Genomic DNA, 18,819 nt, shown 5'->3' with positions numbered 1-18,819 from the left:
AGCTGGATCAGTTCCCTCTGAGCCCTCCGGGAGACCAATAAAGCGTAGGTTGGACCTGCGGGCGCGATTTTTCTAGGTCGTCCTGCTTCTGTGCCAGCTGCTGAATTTGGCGCTTTAAATCCTCCTGAGAATGTTGCAGGGGATAGAGTGTGTCTTCCGCCCGGCTGATTCTGGTCTCTGTCTCAGTAACTCTCTCCCTGAGCTTGGTCATGTCCTGCCTAATTAAAGATATGTCCACTTTAACCTCTTCCAACTTCGTTGTGAGGGTGGATTGGCAGAGGGATATCGCCTCAAGCACCTTGGCTGTATCAGCCGTCCCCTGGTCAGCTTGGGGAGCCGCGTGCTCTGGTGAGGAGGCACCATCTTGCCGCTCATGGTCGCGTTCCGTTCTACGGTACCTGTCAAGGGACAAGGAGGCGGCTGTGTTCCTCTTTGGCGGAGACATGATCTAGACTGTACCCAGCTTCAGGCACGCGGGAGTGCGGTAGAGATGGCTATTTCGGGGTCTCAGGATATCGGGTTAAGGATCTGCCACAAGCGGAGCTCTGGTCACTCACGTCCTATCTCATTCCCGTCTAGGCCACGCCCCCAAGAATACTTACATTTTATTTGTCCTACAGTTCTACTAAAAGAGGAACTTCACCCCCATATTTATTTTTTTAATTTTAAAATTTTTGCTTACCTGATGCCAGGTTATCATTAACCACTTGCCGACCGCCTCACGTCTATATACGTCAACAGAGCGGCACGGGCAGGCAAAATCACATACCTGGTACGTGATTGCCTTCCCGCGGGCGGGGGGTCCGATCGGACCCCCCCGGTGCCAGCGGCGGTCGGCATTTGTCTAGGAGCGATCAGAGATGAGGGGGAGGCCATCCGATCGTGGCCCCCCCCCCTCGCGATCGCTCCCAGCCAATGAGAAACATCCCCTGCCTGTGTATAGTACACACAGGCAGAGGATGTGATGTCATCTCTCCTCGGCTTGGCAGTTTCCGTTCCGACGCCGAGGAGAAAAGACATCCGAGTAAGTGTAAAACACTACACAACACAATAGAACATGCCAGGCACACTAAACGCCCCCGATCGCCCCCCGATCGCCCCCCGAATCCCCCCCCCCCCCCCCCGTCACAAACTGACAGCAAGCTGTTTTTTTTTTTTTTTTTCCTGATTACTGATTGGTGTCAGTTTGTGACAGTTAGAAGTGTTAGGGCAGTGAGTATTAGCCCCCTGTAGGTCTAGGGTACCCCCCTAACCCCCCCTAATAAAGTTTTAACCCCTTGATCACCCCCCCGTCACCAGTGTCGCTAAGCGATCATTTTTCTGATCGCTGTATTAGTGTCGCTGGTGACGCTAGTTAGTGAGGTAAATATTTAGGTTCGCCGTCAGCGTTTTATAGCGACAGGGACCCCCATATACTACCTAATAAATGTTTTAACCCCTTGATTGCCCCCTAGTTAACCCTTTCACCACTGATCACTGTATAAGTGTTACGGGTGACGCTGGTTAGTTTGTTTATTTTTTATAGTGTCAGGGCACCCGCCGTTTATTACTGAATAAAGGTTTAGCCCCCCGATCGCCCTGCGGTGATATGCGTCGCCCCAGGCAGTGTCAGATTAGTGCCAGTACCGCTAACACCCACGCACGCAGCATACGCCTCCCTTAGTGGTATAGTATCTAAACGGATCAATATCTGATCCGATCAGATCTATACTAGCGTCCCCAGCAGTTTAGGGTTCCCAAAAACGCAGTGTTAGCGGGATCAGCCCAGATACCTGCTAGCACCTGCATTTTGCCCCTCCGCTCGGCCCAGCCCACCCAAGTGCAGTATCGATCGATCACTGTCACTTACAAAACACTAAACGCATAACTGCAGCGTTCGCAGAGTCAGGCCTGATCCCTGCGATCGCTAACAGTTTTTTTGGTAGCGTTTTGGTGAACTGGCAAGTGCCAGCGGCCTAGTACACCCCGGTCGTAGTCAAACCAGCACTGCAGTAACACTTGGTGACGTGGCGAGTCCCATAAGTGCAGTTCAAGCTGGTGAGGTGGCAAGCACAAGTAGTGTCCCGCTGCCACCCTTCCTGCTGCATTCGCCAATCCTAATTGGGAAACCACCGCTTCTGCAGCGCCCGTACTTCCCCCATTCACATCCCCAACCAAATGCAGTCGGCTGCATGAGAGGCATTTTCTTTATGTCCTCCCGAGTACCCCTACCCAACGAACCCCCCCAAAAAAGATGTTGTGTCTGCAGCAAGTGCGGATATAGGCGTGACACCCGCTATTATTGTCCCTCCTGTCCTGACAATCCTGGTCTTTGCATTGGTGAATGTTTTGAACGCTACCATTCACTAGTTGAGTATTAGCGTAGGGTACAGCATTCCACAGACTAGGCACACTTTCACAGGGTCTCCCAAGATGCCATCGCATTTTGAGAGACCCGAACCTGGAACCGGTTACAGTTATAAAAGTTACAGTTACAAAAAAAAGTGTAAAAAAAAAAAAAAAACACAAACAAAAATAAAAAAAAATAAATAGTTGTCGTTTTATTGTTCTCTCTCTCTCTCTATTCTCTCTCTCTATGGTTCTGCTCTTTTTTACTGTATTCTATTCTGCAATGTTTTATTGTTATTATGTTTTATCATGTTTGCTTTTCAGGTATGCAATTTTTTATACTTTACTGTTCACTGTGCTTTATTGTTAACCATTTTTTTGTCTTCAGGTATGCCATTCACGACTTTGAGTGGTTATACCAGAATGATGCCTGCAGGTTTAGGTATCATCTTGGTATCATTCTTTTCAGCCAGCGGTCGGCTTTCATGTAAAAGCAATCCTAGCGGCTAATTGGCCTCTAGACTGCTTTTACAAGCAGTGGGAGGGAATGCCCCCCCCCCACCGTCTTCCATGTTTTTCTCTGGCTCTCCTGTCTCAACAGGGAACCTGAGAATGCAGCCGGTGATTCAGCCAGCTGACCATAGAGCTGATCAGAGACCAGAGTGGCTCCAAACATCTCTATGGCCTAAGAAACCGGAAGCTACGAGCATTTTATGACTTAGATTTCGCCGGATGTAAACAGCGCCATTGGGGAAGCATTTTTTCACACCGATCTTGGTGTGGTCAGATGCTTTGAGGGCAGAGGAGAGATCTAGGGTCTAATAGACCCCAATTTTTTCAAAAAAGAGTACCTGTCACTACCTATTGCTAGCATAGGGGATATTTACATTCCCTGAGATAACAATAAAAATGATTAAAAAAAAAAAAATGAAAGGAACAGTTTAAAAATAAGATAAAAAAGCAAAAAAATAATAAAGAAAAAAAAAAAAAAAAAAAAGCACCCCTGTCCCCCCTGCTCTCGCGCTAAGGCGAACGTAAGCGTCGGTCTGGCGTCAAATGTAAACAGCAATTGCACCATGCATGTGAGGTGTCACCGCGAACGTCAGATCGAGGGCAGTAATTTTAGCAGTAGACCTCCTCTGTAAATCTAAAGTGGTAACCTGTAAAGGCTTTTAAAGGCTTTTAAAAATGTATTAATTTTGTTGCTACTGCACGTTTGTGCGCAATTTTAAAGCATGTCATGTTTGGTATCCATGTACTCGGCCTAAGATCATCTTTTTATTTCATCAAACATTTGGGCAATATAGTGTGTTTTAGTGCATTAAAATTTAAAAAAGTGTGTTTTTTCCACAAAAAATGCGTTTGAAAAATCGCTGCGCAAATACTGTGTGAAAAAAAAAAAAATGAAACACCCACCATTTTAATCTGTAGGGCATTTGCTTTAAAAAAATATATAATGTTTGGGGGTTCAAAGTAATTTTCTTGCAAAAAAAAATAATTTTTTCATGTAATCAAAAAGTGTCAGAAAGGGCTTTGTATTCAAGTGGTTAGAAGAGTGGGTGATGTGTGACATAAGCTTCTAAATGTTGTGCATAAAATGCCAAGACAGTTCAAACCCCCCCCAAATGACCCCATTTTGGAAAGTAGACACCCCAAGCTATTTGCTGAGAGGCATGTCGAGTCCATGGAATATATTATATTGTGACACAAGTTGCAGGAAAGAGACAAATTTTTTTTTTTTTGCACAAAGTTGTCACTAAATGAGATATTGCTCAAACATGCCATGGGGATATGTGAAATTACACCCCAAAATAAATTCTGTTGCTTCTCCTGAGTATGGGGATACCACATGTGTGGGACTTTTTGGGAGCCTAGCCGCGTACGAGACCCCGAAAACCAAGCACCGCCTTCAGGCTTTCTAAGGGCGTAAATTTTTGAATTCACTCTTCACTGCCTATCACAGTTTCGGAGGCCATGGAATGCCCAGGTGGCACAAAACCCCCCCAAATGACCCCATTTTGGAAAGTAGACACCCCAAGCTATTTGCTGAGAGGTATAGTGAGTATTTTGCAGACCTCACTTTTTGTCACAAAGTTTTGAAAAAAGAAAAAAAAAAATTTTTTTTCTGGTCTTTCTTCATTTTCAAAAACAAATGAGAGCTGCAAAATACTCACCATGCCTCTCAGCAAATAGCTTGGGGTGTCTACTTTCCAAAATGGGGTCATTTGGGGGGGGGTTGTGCCATCATGGCATTTTATGGCCTTCAAAACTGTGATAGGCAACGAGGAGTGAAATCAAAAATTTATGCCCTTAGAAATCCTGAAGGCGGTGCTTGGTTTTTGGGGCCCCGTACGCAGCTAGGCTCCCAAAAAGTCCCACACATGTGGTATCCCCGTACTCAGGAGAAGCAGCTGAATGTATTTTGGGGTGCAATTCCACATATGCCCATGGCCTGTGTGAGCAATATATCATTTAGTGACAACTTTTTGTAAATTTTTTTTTTTTTGTCATTATTCAATCACTTGGGACAAAAAAAATAAATATTCAATGGGCTCAACATGCCTCTCAGCAATTTCCTTGGGGTGTTTACTTTCCAAAATGGGGTCATTTGGGGGGGTTTTGTACTGCCCTGCCATTTTAGCACCTCAAGAAATGACATAGGCAGTCATAAACTAAAAGCTGTGCAAATTCCAGAAAATGTACCCTAGTTTGTAGACGCTATAACTTTTGCGCAAACCAATAAATATACGCTTATTGACATTTTTTTTACCAAAGACATGTGGCCGAATACATTTTGGCCTAAATGTATGACTAAAATTGAGTTTATTGGATTTTTTTTATAACAAAAAGTAGAAAATATCATTTTTTTTCAAAATTTTCGGTCTTTTTCCGTTTATAGCGCAAAAAATAAAAACGGCAGAGGTGATCAAATACCATCAAAAGAAAGCTCTATTTGTGGGAAGAAAAGGACGCAAATTTCGTTTGGGTACAGCATTGCATGACCGCGCAATTAGCAGTTAAAGCGACGCAGTGCCGAATTGTAAAAAGTGCTCTGGTCAGGAAGGGGGTAAAACCTTCCGGGGCTGAAGTGGTTAATTCAGACACTTACCCACCCTGCCATACAGTGTCCTTCTTTCGCCGCTTGTGTCCTGTGCCACCATCTTCCTCCATTATGACATTAGGAGGTGGCTGTTTTTGCTGTGTTCAGGCAGCTGCCTTGTGACACTGTGTCGCCAGACCCATCCTTCCCCTTCTTCTGTGAACAGAAGCTTGTACCTTCTGGGATTTGGGATATTCATATATCATGAGGCACCAGGAGTGTAAAACATCATTCATGCCTAGGCAAGAATGAATGAAAGGGTGGGCTGGGGGATGGAAAATAAAGATAAAAAAGGGGAGACATTTTTATTAAGCTGAGGGGGAATATTTGAGAGGAGAAAGGAGTTTTTTTTTTTTTTTTCTTTACACATTGGTACGTTTGTCATTTTGTATATTTCTGTATCCTAGGGCATACACATTGGGTGCTCAGTATTGCTTGGTCACCAGATGGAAAAAAACTTGCATCAGGCTGTAAGAATAGTCAGGTGAGTTATGAGTACCTATTGAGTTTTGCAAGGTCCTGTTATCCTCTTTTTTTCTTTTGCCCTCCTACAATGATATTGCTGCCTAAAGTGATTTTTATAGATCGAGCGATTATATAAGCTACTAACTACTCTAATACTTATGTGTCTGTCTTCCCAGTAAAATTGCTGTGCTTTTATAGAGGCTTTCTATGTTTATATTACTTTTTCTTCTCATATTTGCAATGTAATTCAAGTGGTTGTAAACCTCACACATGAAATATGAACAAAGCATATTCCTCTCTATAGTGTGTACTTGTCTCAGTTAAGAGCGTTAGGTGCCTTCTGTCTGCTGCCTCCTTCCTTTGCTATCAGCATGAGTCATTTCTGACAAGTTTTCCTGACACCAAGAGAAGAATGGTGACGGGGAGGGAACTCCATTGACAGCCTCAGCTCTGTTTCCTTTGTGCTGTGTGAAGGAGTGTGTGTCCCTTCCCTTCAGTTGGCTCTCACTTAGATATGCAGAGTAACTTCAGTTCCCTGCCCCCCCCCCCCCCCCCCCACGCTTTATGAAAGCTCAAACAAGTCCAAATTATGGACTTTGAAATGCTGTAGATAAACAGGTATAACTTATGTATAATGTGTTTTATCTCTGTGTATCACTTGAGGCAAGTCACATCACTGGGTATTTGGAAGGCTTTACAACCACTTTAACTTGCATATTATCAGCCAGCTTTTGTGACAGTATAAAGATGATGTGAACAATTTTCTACCATTTATCAGATTTTTGTAATATAGTTGTAACATAGTTAAATAATTTGTCCTTCAAAATTTAAGGCTGGGTTCACACTTGTGCAAATTAGATGTGGGTTTCCCGCATCCAATTCACATAATAGGAGACTGTAACCAACTCTCAATGGAGCCAGTTCACACATCTCCGGGGCGGCCGCGATTCGCACAGGAAAAGGTTCCTGTGCTTCTTTGGCTCTGTTTCAGGTCCAAATTCAGTCACAAATTCGGTCTTGATTGGCCCCTGAAATAGAGAACAGGGATGCACCGGACCCCCTGCTGCGAGCCTCAGCTAGTGTGAACCCAACCTAAAGTACTGTCTTGAATTTGTGTTCATTGCATCAAAATTTAACTACTTAACTACCTTTTGTACACTTTCAGATTTTTATATGGGACCCAAACACAGGAAATCAGATTGGTAAAACACTGATTGGACACACAAAATGGATTACATGGCTGAGCTGGGAACCTCTTCATTTGTAAGCTATACACCCTCTAATTTTCCTTTTGAAGAACTTTACTGAACTATGTAGTGATCAGCCATTTATAGTGTGGAAAAGATGACCATCCAGTCAATGATGGTGGATTTTAATGGGGTTGTCAGCCAAACAAGATTTGTATGGTTTCCCTTGAAACAAGCAAAACTAAAAAAATAAAGTTTTGTATGGGCTTACCCTGTACCCTTTTAGGCAACTTCTGATGAATCTTTTAAACACTGCTACATTTAAAGGCTAAATTCACCTACTGAAGAAAATAGCATATGCAAGTACATGGGGCCCTAAGAGGTAATAAAATCAACCCCACCTCCCAGCAAAAGCCTAGGCAAAAAAAACTCGTATAGCTATCTGTGCCCTGTCCTGCAGAAGGCTGTAGTTGTTGGATGATCCCACTCTTCCTTGTTTTAATGCCAGTGCAATGAGCAGTGTGCTGTCTCCTATCGCAGGATCACTGTTTAGGACTGGTTCACACCCAGGGCTCAACAAATCCCAGGCACCAGGTCGGCAATGCGACTAGAGATTGTGCCCTGGTGCCTGGGCTTTTGTTAGTGACAGGTGCCTCTGCTACAGGGGGGGTGGAGGTGGCCTGGGCCTCATAGGCCCTCTGGACACAAGGTACTGTCTGGTAATGCGATTAGTGGCGGGTAGCGGGGATGGAGCAGGAAGAGCGCAGCAGCCGCTGACACGGCAGAAGGAGCCAGCAGAGTGAAATCCAGCTGGGGATCCCCAGTGGCCTGTCATCCCCACTGAGGGGTACTGTGGGAGGCGGCGGCAGCCCAGTTTAGGAACCTCTATGAACTGTTCCCGGCACCAGAGCACCCTGCTCTTCTAGCTAGAGGAGAGGCTGAGCCAGGAGCAGTTCATAGAAATGCTGGAGAGCCCTGCCTGCCAGCGTGTCCAGCCCGGGCGCACACTGCACACAGCAAAGTGTTGTGTTTTGTTTTTTTTTTTGTTGTTTTTTTTTTTTTTATTAACTGAATGCAAAATTTATAAATCTCTGCTTTAGATTTTTTTTCCTTTTTTTTTTTTTCTGCTTTATCACATTCTATATTTTCCGATAGCAGGCTTGCTGAGCCTAGTAGTCCTCCCGACTTTTTATTGCTTAGTTAATTTGTAAATGTTTTCCTTTTGCAGAAAGGAAGTGGATACAATTAATCAGTTACTCAAAATCAATTTAATGTTAGCCCCATAATGAAAAAAGGGGGGGGGGGGGAGCGCTAATCCCATGTTCAAACCTACAAAAATGTACAGTATATGTATATATTCCCTGTGCAATGTATCAAATATTAATTTGTGTGCAAAAAAAAAACACTATTGCCTAATTCACATGCAAATAAAAACACAATATATCATTCACTAGTAAAGTGCAACGTGCCTTGTGCTATATAAAAGTGCGGATATAAGAAAATTCCAATTATAAGCAGCTGTTGCCTTATCCTCCTCCTCCTCCTCCTCCTCCTCTCCCTCCTCCCTCCTCCCTCCTCCCTCCTCCCTCCTTCCTCCTTCCTCCTTCCTCTTCCTCTTCCTCTTCCTCTTCTTCCTCTTCTTCCTCTTCCTCTTCTTCCTCTTCCTCTTCCTCTTCTTCCTCTTCCTCTTCCTCTTCCTCTTCTTCCTCTTCCTCTTCCTCTTCTTCCTCTTCCTCTTCCTCTTCTTCCTCTTCCTCTTCCTCTTCCTCTTCTTCCTCTTCCTCTTCCTCTTCCTCTTCCTCTTCTTCCTCTTCTTCCTCTTCTTCCTCTTCCTCTTCTTCCTCTTCCTCTTCCTCTTCCTTCCTCTTCCTCCGTGTGTGCTTGCAAAAGGAACTTGGTGTTTTGACAGTTTGTATTGTAATAGTGTTAGGTACTAAAATGTATCAATTAGATGGTAAGTAGATAGGACTATTTTTTGCTTTTTACTAAATCTAAATTGCTTGTGATCTGTAATATGCTGTAATAATAGCGACTTCTTATCAGAACAGCCTTCCCAGTATTCTGACTGCACACCTAGGTGAGGAGATGTATGATCCAGAGCAGTTTGCTGTGTATATATTAAATACTGTTGTGTTCTTCTTCTTCCTTCTTCTTTTTTTTTTTTTTTTTTTTATTGTTATTAATAGCCACCACAGTAGTTTGTAACAGATTTGGTCCTATCCTTGTAGGAACCCAGAGTGCAGATACCTTGCCAGTGCATCCAAAGATTGCAGCGTGCGCATCTGGGATACTGTCTTGGGTCAGTGCCAGAAGATACTTACCAGCCACACACAATCGGTGACTGCTGTGAAATGGGGAGGAGATGGCCTACTTTATTCCTCTTCCCAGGACCGAACGATAAAAGTCTGGAGAGCAAGCGATGTATGTTTTTTGGCAATACTACAAAGGCAGTTCAATTTAAATTTAAATAGATGTTTCAGCAAAATTACAGATGAGCAGTTTATTTGGCGTTAGAAGTACAAAGAGGGAAAACTGTTGTATATTTATTTTTTAATATGAGCTAGAATTCCATAGTAAGGATTTTATTTACTTATGCAAGTCATATTTTTTTTTGGGGGGGGGGGGGGGGGGGGGGGGTTGAGTAGAAAACGGTGTTTCAAAAAATATAGAGAGAGAGAGAGAATAGGGCTGACTTGATCAACCCCTATTTAAAGCAGCCATGAAATGGATGCAGATGTTATGAAGAAATCTTAGCATTTATTTAGCTGCAAAACTTCCTAGTAGCTGTTTGTGAATTAATACAAAAGTAAGTGTATAAGTCTGTTTTAAAGTAGGTAGAGGTTATAATTGTCTATTAAAAGGGACCTGCTTTTTTAAATAAAGCCAACAGACAAATAATACAGCCAAATACATGTCTCTTGTGGTGGCTGCTATTGTCTGTATTAAAAAAAATCTAAAGCCAAAACTTAAGTTTTTGATATAATTTTTTTTTTTTTTTTTTCATTTTGGATAGGTTAAAGGGGTTGTAAAGGCAGAAGGTTTTTTATCTTAATGCATTCTATGATTAAGATTCTATGCATCCATTCTATGCATTAAGATAAAAAGCCTTCTATGTGCAGCAGCCCCCCTAATGCTTACCTGAGGTCCCTCTCTGTCCAACAAAGTCCACAAGTGTCACGGTTGACCGAGATTCTCCTTCCTAATTGGCTGTGACACTGCAGTGGCTCCATTGGCTCCCACTGCCGTCAAAGTCGGCTAGCCAGTCGGGGGAGGAGGCGGGACCGGGCTCTGTGCCTTAATGGACACAGGGAGCTGTGACTCAGCTCAGGTGCCCCCATAGCAAGATGCTTGCTGTGGGTGCACTCGACAGGAGGGAGGGGCCAGGATCACAGAAGAGGGACCCGAGAAGAGGAGGATCTGGGTGGCTCTGTGCAAATCCACTGCACAGGGCAGGTAAGTATAACATGTTTATTATTTTTATAGGGGGAAAAAAACGAGACTTTAAAATCCCTTGGGAGGATTGTTATATCCCTGTAATGTGTTTTTTATTTTGTTTTTTTTATATTGTGGGGTTGTTTTTTTTCGTTTTCAATTGGGTATATTTCACTTCACTTCCTATCCCTTAGCCAATAGAGTAAGTGAGGAATATCCCTCCAAAGTAAGGGATCCCCTAGTTGTTACTAGAACTAGTGTCCCCATTGCAAACTTTCCTTTTACTGTTCTGATAACTCAAATTTTGGTATTTGCTTCTAGTTTTACCCTGTGGTAACAGTAAACAGGAGAAATAGAGTGAATCTCCGTAACGGGCACACAGACAGCCGTAAAAACCTCACAGGTGTTCTAATCCCTTTCCATTGTATCCAAAGCTAAAAAAAAAAAAAAGTTTTGCTTTTAGTTATATTTTATTAAACTTGTAATGTCACATCACATGCAGCTATAACTGAGTGCACGTAATGGTTCAAGTCTGCTACCCCACCCAGATTTTAGACATAATCTTGGTTGCTGATGAGCATGATAATCCTGACCTGCAGCACAATTGTTTTTTCTGGGGTGGTCATAAACTAGCACCCACTATATTCTATTTCAGGGATATGCAATTAGCGGACCTCCAGCTGTTGCAGAACTACAAGTGCCATGAGTCTTAGCGAGACTCTGATGGCCACAAGGGTGACACCCAGAGGCAGAGGCATGATGGGACTTGTAGTTCTGCAAGAGCTGGAGGTCCACTAATTGCATATCCCTGTTCTATTTCTATGTGCTTTCAGAAGATGTGTGGCCATTGAAGGTCAGTGGATTTACAATGCTTAAACTGTAATTCCAGCTTAAACCTAAGTAGCCATACAGATGTCCCCTCCTCACACCTGTGTGGACTAACCTGTGCAAGAAAGATATATATTATTATACACAATTTATATAGCGCCAACCGTTTACACAGCACTTTACAATGTAGAGAGGGGACAGCACAATTACAGTACAGTTCAATACAGAACGGACTGGAGGGCCCTGCTTGTAGAGCTTATATTTTAAAGGGGGGGGGGGGGTGTGGTACAAAAGGTAATAGATGCGGGGAATGATTTGATACTTACCCATTTTCAGGCTGCTCCAGCTGGGTCATGTGATCCGCGGTGTCAGCCAATGATGGCGGGGAGAGGAGAGAGCGCTCGACAACTGGTAAAGCCTGGAGCAGTGACATCGCCCATAGACTCCCATGGCTCATCTGTTGTCAGAGCACCCTCCTCTCTCTTGCAGCCACTGCTGGCTGACACGGGGGAGCTGGATCACATGACCAGACTGGAGGGGGCCAAATTGGTAGATGTATGCACCCCTTTTTTACACCCATTAGTCAGCATAGGTGTTGGGAGGGAGGAGGTGACATTTTTAAGGCTACTTAGGTTTAAGCTTTTACATTCTGCATAGTAAATACTTTTGTAGTTCTTTCATCCACCAGGACATTATTATTTGTGAGAACAAGCTTCCAATGAGATTAGTGGTATTTGTTGTTCTACGCATTATTCTACTGTAGAAAATAGAAGAAAACAGCTGAACGGCCGCACTCCGAATAACACCTTTTATTCGTGGCAAAACAGTGTAGAAAATCCAAAATCTCTTACATCATGATGATGAAAGGTACAGACAGGCAAACAGCATTTCACATCAATATAGATGCTTAATCCTGATTAAGCGTCTATATTGATAGATGTTCCGTCTTCCAGGTCCTGTACTGATCAGGTTGATGTTCCCTTGAAATTGTTTGACTTCTGATATTGATTTTGCCCAGTCAGGCACTAATCAACCATACTTATCTTTTGGCTCTATTTTGATATTCATATAATAGGGTTGTTTTGTCCCTGCTACACGTTTCTCTGTGTGTAGCTTGACATGCAGCTAAACCCACCCTGTTTTGTTAATAAAGTTGGCTCCATCTTGTGGTCAAATCTGATATTGCAGGCAAAACAACTTAAAGTTGTTGTAAAGTCAAGGGTTTTTTTTTTATCTTTTTGCATTCTGTGCTTTAAGATAAAAAACCTTCTGTGTGCAGCAGTCCCCCTTGCCCCCCCAATACTTACCTGAGCACCATCTCTATCCAGTGATGCCCAAGAGTGTCTCAGCCATCTGGGACTCTTCCTCCTGCTGTCAGAGTCAGTTAGCCAATCGAGAGAGGGGCGGAGCTGAACCGCAGCTCCATGTCGGAATGGACACAAGGAGCTGCAGCTCGATTTGGGTGCCTCCATAGCAAGCTGCTTGATGTTGGGACACTTAACAGGAGGGAGGGGCCAGGAGCACAGAAGAGGCACCCGAGAAGAGGAGGATCGGGGCTGCTTTGTGCAAATCCACTGCAACAGAGCAGGTAAGTATAACATGTTTGTTATTTTTATAGAAAAAAAAATTGAGACTTTACTTTTATATCCTTCTGGAGGCAGAACAAGGATCATCTGTTGTAATATTTTTTTTAAATATATGGTGGCCTATTAGGGCTACAAGTAATAACCTGTTTATACAAATAAACAATATATTTCTCTATTGTTGTGCTACCACAAGCTTTGTTTACCATATTACCCATATCAGTTAGGCTTTTATTGCTTTTTTTCACTCTCGGGGACCACTAGAATTGGAACTGAAAGCAAAGTGTTAGAAAACTGAGAGCAAACCTTCCAATGGAGACACTGAAGGAATTTCCTCTCAATTTGTCTACAGAACAAAGTAAAGAGAAATCTTTTTATTGGTACACTGATGGCAATAAGACCTGGTAGGTGCTTCAACAACTCCCTGAGTCTAGGTTAACACTGAATACGTCTTTGAAATCATGTTACTTCGCTTGAAATTGCACGATTTAAAAGCTGCATGTCAGTGCGACTTCAGGTGCAACTTGGCTGACATCTGTGCGACTTCATGCACAGATGTCAATGCAAGTCGCACGTGAAATCGCCAAAAGTAGTACAGGATCTACTTTTTCAAATGGATGCAGCACCGCAAAGTCGGCGTTGCACCGATTTGAAAAGTTCCCTTGCCGACAATAGGGTGCATGACAAGTTGCATCGGTGTGAATGGGAGCTGATTCCCAAATTACTTTTTTTTTTTTTTTTTAGTTATACTTTATTAACCAGAGAACCCTTTTGTTCCAAAACCATGCTATATACACATGCAAGAGCCTCTATTGGTAATTTGGATCTTGCACTTGGCTAGTTGAATGATAGTCGGGAAGGTTGAGCCTTGACTCAGAGAAGAAGTTTTCCCAGGTACGCCAGAGGGATTAAGGGAAAGGTACTTGCAAGTATGATACAGTGCTTGCCTTTTGAGTGTATTGTTAATTTGTAATTGTTTATTACCTGGAAGTTTCACTTTTGAATAAAAAATAATTTACATTCTTGCAGGGGGTTCTTTGTCGCACTCTTCAAGGTCATGCTCACTGGGTTAATACTATGGCACTAAGTACAGACTATGTTCTTCGAACTGGGGCCTTTAATCCTGCTGAAGCCTCCATCAACCCCCAGGACATGCAAGGCTCCTGTAAGTGCTATTAATGAAAACTCCATTGAATCTTTTAAGGAAATCTTTGCTAAGGACTTCCATAAGTTTCTGTTTCAATCATTGTTATTCAGTTAAACAAGTAGCTAACATGCTATCGTTCTGCCTACGCAGGGGCTAGCATTGACAGTGGTAACAAAAGTAGACAAAATGCAGCGGTATGAAAAAAAGAACTGAAATAATAGGATAGGCCTTTTTCATAAAGCCATGACGGGGCAAGTGGTCCTGTATGTCCATACAATGGTGCAATTTCCGTCATAGGTGATCCAAGTTGGCTGGGGGGAGAGTAGGAAAGGCATAAAACAGCCATGGTTGTCATGAGTGTCACAGATGCTAGACCTCTGTTCGTTATGCATCAACACAATCATGCGATCTGTCACCCCCTGGGAGGGGACAGATGGTTGTTTCCAGGCAATTGTTCTTTTGGCTATCAAAAATAGATAGGAAACAAGCTTCTGCTTGTAGGCAAACCATCCCGCAATTGGGCAATATAATAGGGCAAGCTTGGCTTCTTTTTGTATGGGGAGGTGAGTCTAGAGCACGTCCACCATGTGTGAAGAACGTCACCCTGATGGCCACAGCCCCGGAAACAGCGGTCACTGTAGGATGGATTGCCATGGGAAATAAGGACAGGGACCCAATAACAACGGAGAAGCACCTTATGTGCCGCCTCCAAGGTGGCTGTATTAACCCTTTCACTGCCAGGTCCATACACCATACGGACCTACAGAAGTGCCTGCAGGTGGTCAAGGCCGTACGGACCTCATTTCTCCCTCTGCTGCAAGCTCATGGTCACTTCAATGACCATAAACTTATAGCAGAATTGTTCAGCAGACTCTGATTACAACCCGCTGATCAGAGTTATTAACCCCTAATGTGACCCCACTTATGCCACCGCTTCCCCTGCCTCTCCAACCCTGGCGCTAACTTCCAACTAAAAATGCCCCCCCCCCCCCCACTCTCCTCTCATATCCCCTTCTATCCCCCCCCCAGCAAACCCGCTTCCCGCAGCTACCATCATAAGCCGGCATACTTCCTCTTCCACTCCTGCTGGCTTCAGATGCTGTATGGGGCTTGGGGGAGATCCAGATGTTCCCCCCCCAATCACTTAGATTGCCCCCCATAATGCCCTCGCACCCCCAGTCTATGCTATGGCCGCCCCGAGCGGCATCCTTCCTTCCCACCTGCAGCTTCTGCCTGCACTGATCGCTGTGATCTGTCAGGCTGGGGAGCACCATGAGGGGTGAAGTTGGGGGGGGCTTGATAAACATCTGTTTACCAAGCTCCCCCCTGTAGTAGAGTGGATATAGGCAACAATCGCTCCTATATCCACTGACAGCTAATGCATAGTAACCGCGAGAGTTTCTATGTATCAGACTGTTTTTTGGGGGGTTTTTTTATGAATGGAATACAGATTCCTTATTTTATTCAAGTAAAATGCTACAAAGAAAATTACTTTCTCTGTCTCAAAAAAGTAAAAATATAACTGTAAAAAAACTCAAAAAGGGGAAAAAAAAAAAACATAAGACCCAGTGACTTTTTTTTGGGGGACGGCAACCACCAACCGCACTCGCCCCTGCACGGTGACTGTCTCCCCCTACGCTCACCCCTCCACGGTGACATACTCGCCCCTCCATGGTCGCTGATCAGTGTATTCTGTCTCCCCACTGTCAGAATACAATACCTCAGAGGGAGCAATTTCCTCCATCCACATTGAACGTGTGGATTGGGGAATCGAGTCTTCTTTTTCTTTTTTTTCTTTTTTTTCCAACCTGCTGGTTAAACAAAAAAAAAATCAAGTATGAGCTGCTTAAGGCTTTAAGAACTCTTCATGTCAGAAGGGAAATATCTACTGGATTTTAAAGACATTACATAAAAGCTTTCCAACTAAAACTTGTCTTCACTTAGTGAGGAGATCTATTTTGGCTTGCAGGCTAAAATTGTTGGGAAATCTGACTGTGGGTTCAACCCTTTTGCTTACATTGGTGGCAGTGGCAGCTTTTACACACACTCCCGACCAGCTGCAATGGCTGGGAATGTGTGTGCACTTTACTGTCATCTTTCTCCTGAAAGTGATTCAGACTGCTTTAAAGCCACACAATCACTTCCACAGGCATTGGAACATGCTCCCTATTTGCCTATGGATGATTTTGGGTACCAAAGTTTGTTGCAATTTCATAGTCGCTCGCTATTTTAAGACTGGACATGTCTGGTATTGATTTACTCCATGCAACTTTTATCTTTTTGTATTTTACAAAAAAAATGGCTAACCTATTGGATTTGTGTGCGCTAACATTAACTTTGTATTTTAACGTGTATTTTTACTGAAAATATGCGCATGATAAACAGCTGTGCTAATATTGTGTGATGTTTTTCCAGGGCCTCTGCTTTCACAAAATATGTAATGTTTAGAGTTTTTAATTAATCTTCAGGTCTGTGCATTTTAACTTGTTTGCAAAATAATTGCAGAAATGGCCCTGGCAGCGGAATGGTTAAACAGCTATAGCTCAACGGTGCTTGATTCATATTAGCACATTGCTGCCTGTCTAGTCAAACACTGTATAGTACTGCAAATATTTTTGGTCACAGTTTATATTCAAACTTGCTTGTATTGCAGTACTAAATAAACATTTAGCCATTTAGTAGGTATTGTAATATGTTAACTTGTTAGACCGTTTTACCTCTTTGGTAAAAAGAGGAATGTCTAACTATCGCCACTTTACTACATTTTGATAGTACAGAGAAAAAACAGATAAGTGTGATTTTTTTTTTTTTTTTTTTTTTTTTTTTTTTGCTTTTAGCTAAATTTTTCTTAAGCTGCATGTCAACCAAGAGAGCAGCACTAGGGACGTGAGTTCAAACCCCAACCACGGCACTACCTGCCTGGAGTTTGCATGTTCTCCCTGCTTCTGCATGGGTTTCCTCCGGGTACTCCGGTTTCCTCCCACACTCCAAAGACATGCTGTTAGATTAACTGGCTATAATATAAATATATATATATATATATATATATATATATATATATATATATATATATATATATATATATATATATATATATATATATATATATATATATATAAATATATATATAATATTAGCGCTGCATAAATTGATGGCTCTATATAAGTACCTATAATAAATAAAAGTTAATGCCATTTAAAGCTTCCTTTCAGTATAGCATGTTTTTCTTGTTACTTTTCAGTGGAGGTACTAAAGGAGAAAGCCTTGCAGCGATACAATCAAGTTCGGGTGTGTATACTTGATTTTTGTACTGTAATTGCACAATTTGAGCTACACTTTGTGCAGTTTGCACTGTTGTGGGAATGATTTCTTTATTGGCCGATGATTTTGCTCCAACACAGGGACAAGCTCCTGAGAGACTTGTGTCTGGCTCTGATGATTTCACACTCTTCCTCTGGGCTCCAGCTGAAGATAAGAAGCCATTGCAGAGAATGACTGGACACCAGGCTCTAATCAATGAGGTCCTCTTTTCACCTGACACTAGAATCATTGCCAGTGCTTCCTTTGATAAATCAGTCAAGCTGTGGGATGGAAAAACTGGCAAGTAAGTGTAGTCACAACGTTCGAATCTGTAACTATTTAATGAGATAAACAGATCATTTATACACCTTGTTTTGTAGTAAATTATTTGCTGTTTCTTATAACTAGCTGTGATTTTCATTGTAAAATGTGCATTTTTTCCTCATTGAATTGCAGATACTTGGCATCTTTGCGTGGCCATGTATCTGCTGTGTATCAGATTGCTTGGTCAGCAGATAGTAGGCTGTTGGTCAGCGGCAGCAGTGACAGTACGCTCAAAGTCTGGGATACTAAAACGAGGAAGTTGGCTGTGGATCTCCCAGGACATGCAGATGAGGTACATACATTATTGTGTACAACTGTGGCTAAGAACAGTCTGAGAAAATATCTGTGTAACCAGCATTTAAACTCTTTCTTGCTGTAGGTCTATGCTGTTGACTGGAGCCCTGATGGGCAAAGAGTAGTCAGTGGAGGAAAAGATAAATGTTTAAGGATGTAAGTACTATGAAATATAAGCTGTATTATGGAGATTTGTTTTATTCAGCAAATAGATTTGGATATATAGGCATATAAGCATGCTAAGCCAATTTCAATGCTGTTAAAATTAGTGTAATGCTCTTCTATCACTTTGATCAAATGATTCAGAGTTGGAGCAGTAGGAACTGGAGTGAATTTTCATTGATGTGTGTTTTGAAGGAGATTGTGTTAAAACTATAAAAAAAACTATTCTAGAATTGATAGATTTAAAAAAGGTAAAATGGGTATTAGTGTTTAAAGGGGTTGTAAAGTCAGAAAGTTTTTTATTTTAATGCATTCTAGGCATTAAGATAAAAATTTCTGTGTGCAGCAGTCCCCATAATACTTACCTGAGCCCCATCTCTGTCCAGCGATGTCCACAAGTGTCTCGGCCGCCCAGGACTCTCCCTCCTCCATTGGCACCCGCTGCTGTCAAAGTCAGCCAATCAGGAAAGAGAGGGTGGGGCCAAAGCGCAGCTCCATGTCTGAATGGACACACTGAGCTACAGCTCGGCTTGGGTGCCGCCATAGCAAGCTGCTTGCTGTGGGGGCACTGAACAGGAGGGAGGGTCCAGGAGCACAGAAGAGGCATCCAAGAAGAGGAGGATCTGGGCTGCTCTCTGCAAAACCACTGCAACAGAGCAGGTAAGTATA

The 18,819-nt window shown here is 42.8% G+C and overlaps 1 protein-coding gene across 1 annotated transcript in view; it reads left to right on the top strand.

Moving 5' to 3' along the window:
- Nucleotides 1-18,819, top strand: part of NLE1 (notchless homolog 1) — a 43,727-nt gene that overhangs the window by 16,173 nt on the left and 8,735 nt on the right. Inside the window, exons 5-12 of the mRNA XM_073615243.1 lie at nt 5,836-5,912; nt 7,059-7,156; nt 9,309-9,501; nt 13,953-14,088; nt 17,312-17,358; nt 17,472-17,674; nt 17,827-17,986; nt 18,074-18,144. Of these exons, the coding sequence (XP_073471344.1) occupies nt 5,836-5,912; nt 7,059-7,156; nt 9,309-9,501; nt 13,953-14,088; nt 17,312-17,358; nt 17,472-17,674; nt 17,827-17,986; nt 18,074-18,144 (985 nt within the window). The remainder of the gene's footprint in view (nt 1-5,835; nt 5,913-7,058; nt 7,157-9,308; nt 9,502-13,952; nt 14,089-17,311; nt 17,359-17,471; nt 17,675-17,826; nt 17,987-18,073; nt 18,145-18,819) is intronic.

Source organism: Aquarana catesbeiana, linkage group LG02 (genome assembly GCF_042186555.1).
Source record: "Aquarana catesbeiana isolate 2022-GZ linkage group LG02, ASM4218655v1, whole genome shotgun sequence".
In the NCBI taxonomy this organism is placed as follows: Eukaryota; Metazoa; Chordata; class Amphibia; order Anura; family Ranidae; genus Aquarana; species Aquarana catesbeiana.
Note: the sequence above shows the minus strand (reverse complement) of the source record. Positions and strands in the feature narration are given on the sequence as shown.